Source organism: Vespa velutina, chromosome 1 (genome assembly GCF_912470025.1).
Source record: "Vespa velutina chromosome 1, iVesVel2.1, whole genome shotgun sequence".
NCBI classification, from domain to species: Eukaryota; Metazoa; Arthropoda; class Insecta; order Hymenoptera; family Vespidae; genus Vespa; species Vespa velutina.
The window spans coordinates 6,780,112-6,782,611 of record NC_062188.1 but is presented as its reverse complement, the minus strand read 5'-3'; the positions used below and the strand labels follow the sequence as shown (position 1 = coordinate 6,782,611).

The 2,500-nt window shown below is 29.1% G+C and overlaps 1 protein-coding gene across 3 annotated transcripts in view; it reads left to right on the top strand.

Moving 5' to 3' along the window:
• The window catches only part of LOC124953900 (zinc finger protein rotund-like), a 188,437-nt gene that overhangs the window by 109,474 nt on the left and 76,463 nt on the right, over positions 1–2,500 (top strand). For 2 of the 3 annotated variants that reach the window (XM_047505940.1, XM_047505960.1), the window contains exons 3-4: positions 1–17; positions 102–153. The exon at positions 1–17 is cut by the window's left edge and continues 52 nt beyond it. In XM_047505940.1, the coding sequence (XP_047361896.1) occupies positions 1–17; positions 102–153 (69 nt within the window). The remainder of the gene's footprint in view (positions 18–101; positions 154–2,500) is intronic. The other variant, XM_047505950.1, reaches the window with a different exon arrangement.

Sequence of the window (2,500 nt, the reverse complement as noted above, 5' to 3'; positions counted from 1 at the left end):
CGAAACAAGGTTACGAGGTGAGTGTGCCAACTTGAAAATATTTAAGTAGAATAGCTCGAATATATGCGGGCCTCGTGCTAATTCTACTTGGTGAAGCGCAGCACTTTTTGTTACAGGCGAAAATGAACGCGGATCATGGTCAATTGCAAAAAGGTGAGTAAAATTAATTTTCTAATCTCTTTTCTTTTTTCTCTTTTCTCTCTCTCCTTCCTTCTTCTTTCTAACTTTTCCATTTCTTTCACTTCAATCCTGCCATGGTTCATTAACCCCACATCACTAATATCCCATCTCATTCTATCCCATTCCATTCCAATCTCCGATAGGTAATTCAAAATCATTTTTTAAAAGTCGACGATTGTACCTTTGAACGACTCGAGATTTTGTATACACGATTGTGAAGCAATGTAAACACTCGATCGAACTCTCAATTCGAAGGCTTATTCGAGTCGAGTTCCTTCTTCGAAACCGGTCGTGACTTTGCATCCATGACGTAAGATCATCGATTAGAAGAAGGAGAGAAAGAGAGAAAAAGAGAGAGATAGAGAGTTTAAAGACGAAGCCAAAAATACGTGCGAACGTAAATTTATCGTCAGACGATACCAAGATATCTTAATACATACACATAACCGCACACATACACACACACACACACATATACATAGAGATACATATACGCCTTTCCCATATTCGACTTGATCATTTAGAGTTTAGACTACTCGGGTGGAATAGCAATCTAAAACACATCTAAACCTTCCTTCTATCACCTACTTTCGAGTTTTATACTTGTAACCTGTTGCGGTTCGTTTCCATTCGTTTCCTTTTCTTTCCTTTCGTTTTTCTTTCCTTTTTGTTTTCTTTTGTTTTGTTTAGTTTTCTTTTTTTTCTTCTTCTTCTCCTTCTTCTTCTTTCTCCTCCCCCCCCCCTTCACTCATCTCAAAGCAAGCACTCATCCTCTTGTTAATTAGGATACCCTACGAGTTTTTTAATTTTACAATTTATGTAAGAGATTATTTAAAGAACTTTCTAAGATTTTACCTTTCTTGACATTTACCTATATATACATATATATATATATATATATATATACATATATATATATATATATATACTGTATATACATATACATATATAATTTCTAGTAAAGTCTGACGTAAAAAATAATATGATGTAATTTTAATGTGCCTTTTGTATAGATAAAGTTATGAAAGGTATTGAATTAATTTATCGGTTTATGTAAATCTTATATTATAATTTTTCGAGCTACAAACACTCGTATATCTATCTTAATTCATTATTTCGTCAGAAAATTAATTGTTAGTTCTTATACAAAGGTTAATGTTTGCGAAGTATTTTACTATTCATTAAGTAAATGCCGTTATTAGTAAGATATTTATTGACATAAAATGGTATTATTCCATTGATATGAATCAATCGTATATAATGTCTTGTTCTTTAAAAATCAGTAAATATTGCTTTAGTTATAATAGTATTTTCCTCTTTTCTTTTTTTCTTTTCTTTCTTTTTTTTTCTCTTTCGTATAAAAATGATTTTCTTGTGTGAAACTTAGAGTGAATTTTAATATAGTTATATTACTATAATTGTAGTATATTAATACACATAATATAGTATAGAAATACAAAAATGTATATTTATTGTATAGTAATATTATATATATATATATATATATATATATATATATAGTAAAATTACTATAATATACATATATGGATATAAATAATATACGTATAAATACTTTATTAAAATTTTAATACAATATAATTATTTAAGTATATGTATAATTATTATAATTATACCGACAAGAATAATTATTACATTAAATAAATTATTATAATATAATTAATAAATCTAATATAACTATGCAATGTACTCGAAGTTTCGCACATATTATACAATACGTATTTACATTTTATGCACGGAGGAGAAAAAAAAAAGAAAAAGAAAAGGAGAGAGAGAGAGAGAGAGAGAGAGAGAGAGAGAAGAGAAAGAAAATGATATCAAATACATGAAAAAAAAAAAAAAAAAAAAAAAAAAAAAAAAAAACATTATTAATATTTAAAAAAAAGAACAAAACAAAAAAGAAAGAAAGAAAACAAATATTAAGCACGTTTAAAAAGAAAATATTCGATCCATATCAAATTTAATTCAAGTTGAACTTGAAAATATTATCCCTTCTCTATAAAGCAAAAAGCAGCAGGCAATGACCTAGGTCTTAGGCCATCGCCGTTCTCGATTATTTGATCGTTCCTCTTTTTCCTTCGTCGTTCGTCCTCGCTCTTCGAAGGGATTGAGTAATCGATGTCTTTGCTCGTAAAAGGTGAAGGCACGTTACCATAAACGTTTTTCACTGCCAATGGCACGCGCTCCCTCTACTCGCATAGGTCGGCTCGTTTACGGCAGCGGCGCGCTCGATAAAGAAAAAAAAAAAAAAAAAAAAAAAAAAAAAAAAAAAAAAAAGAAAAGAAAAGAAAAAAAACAAAAA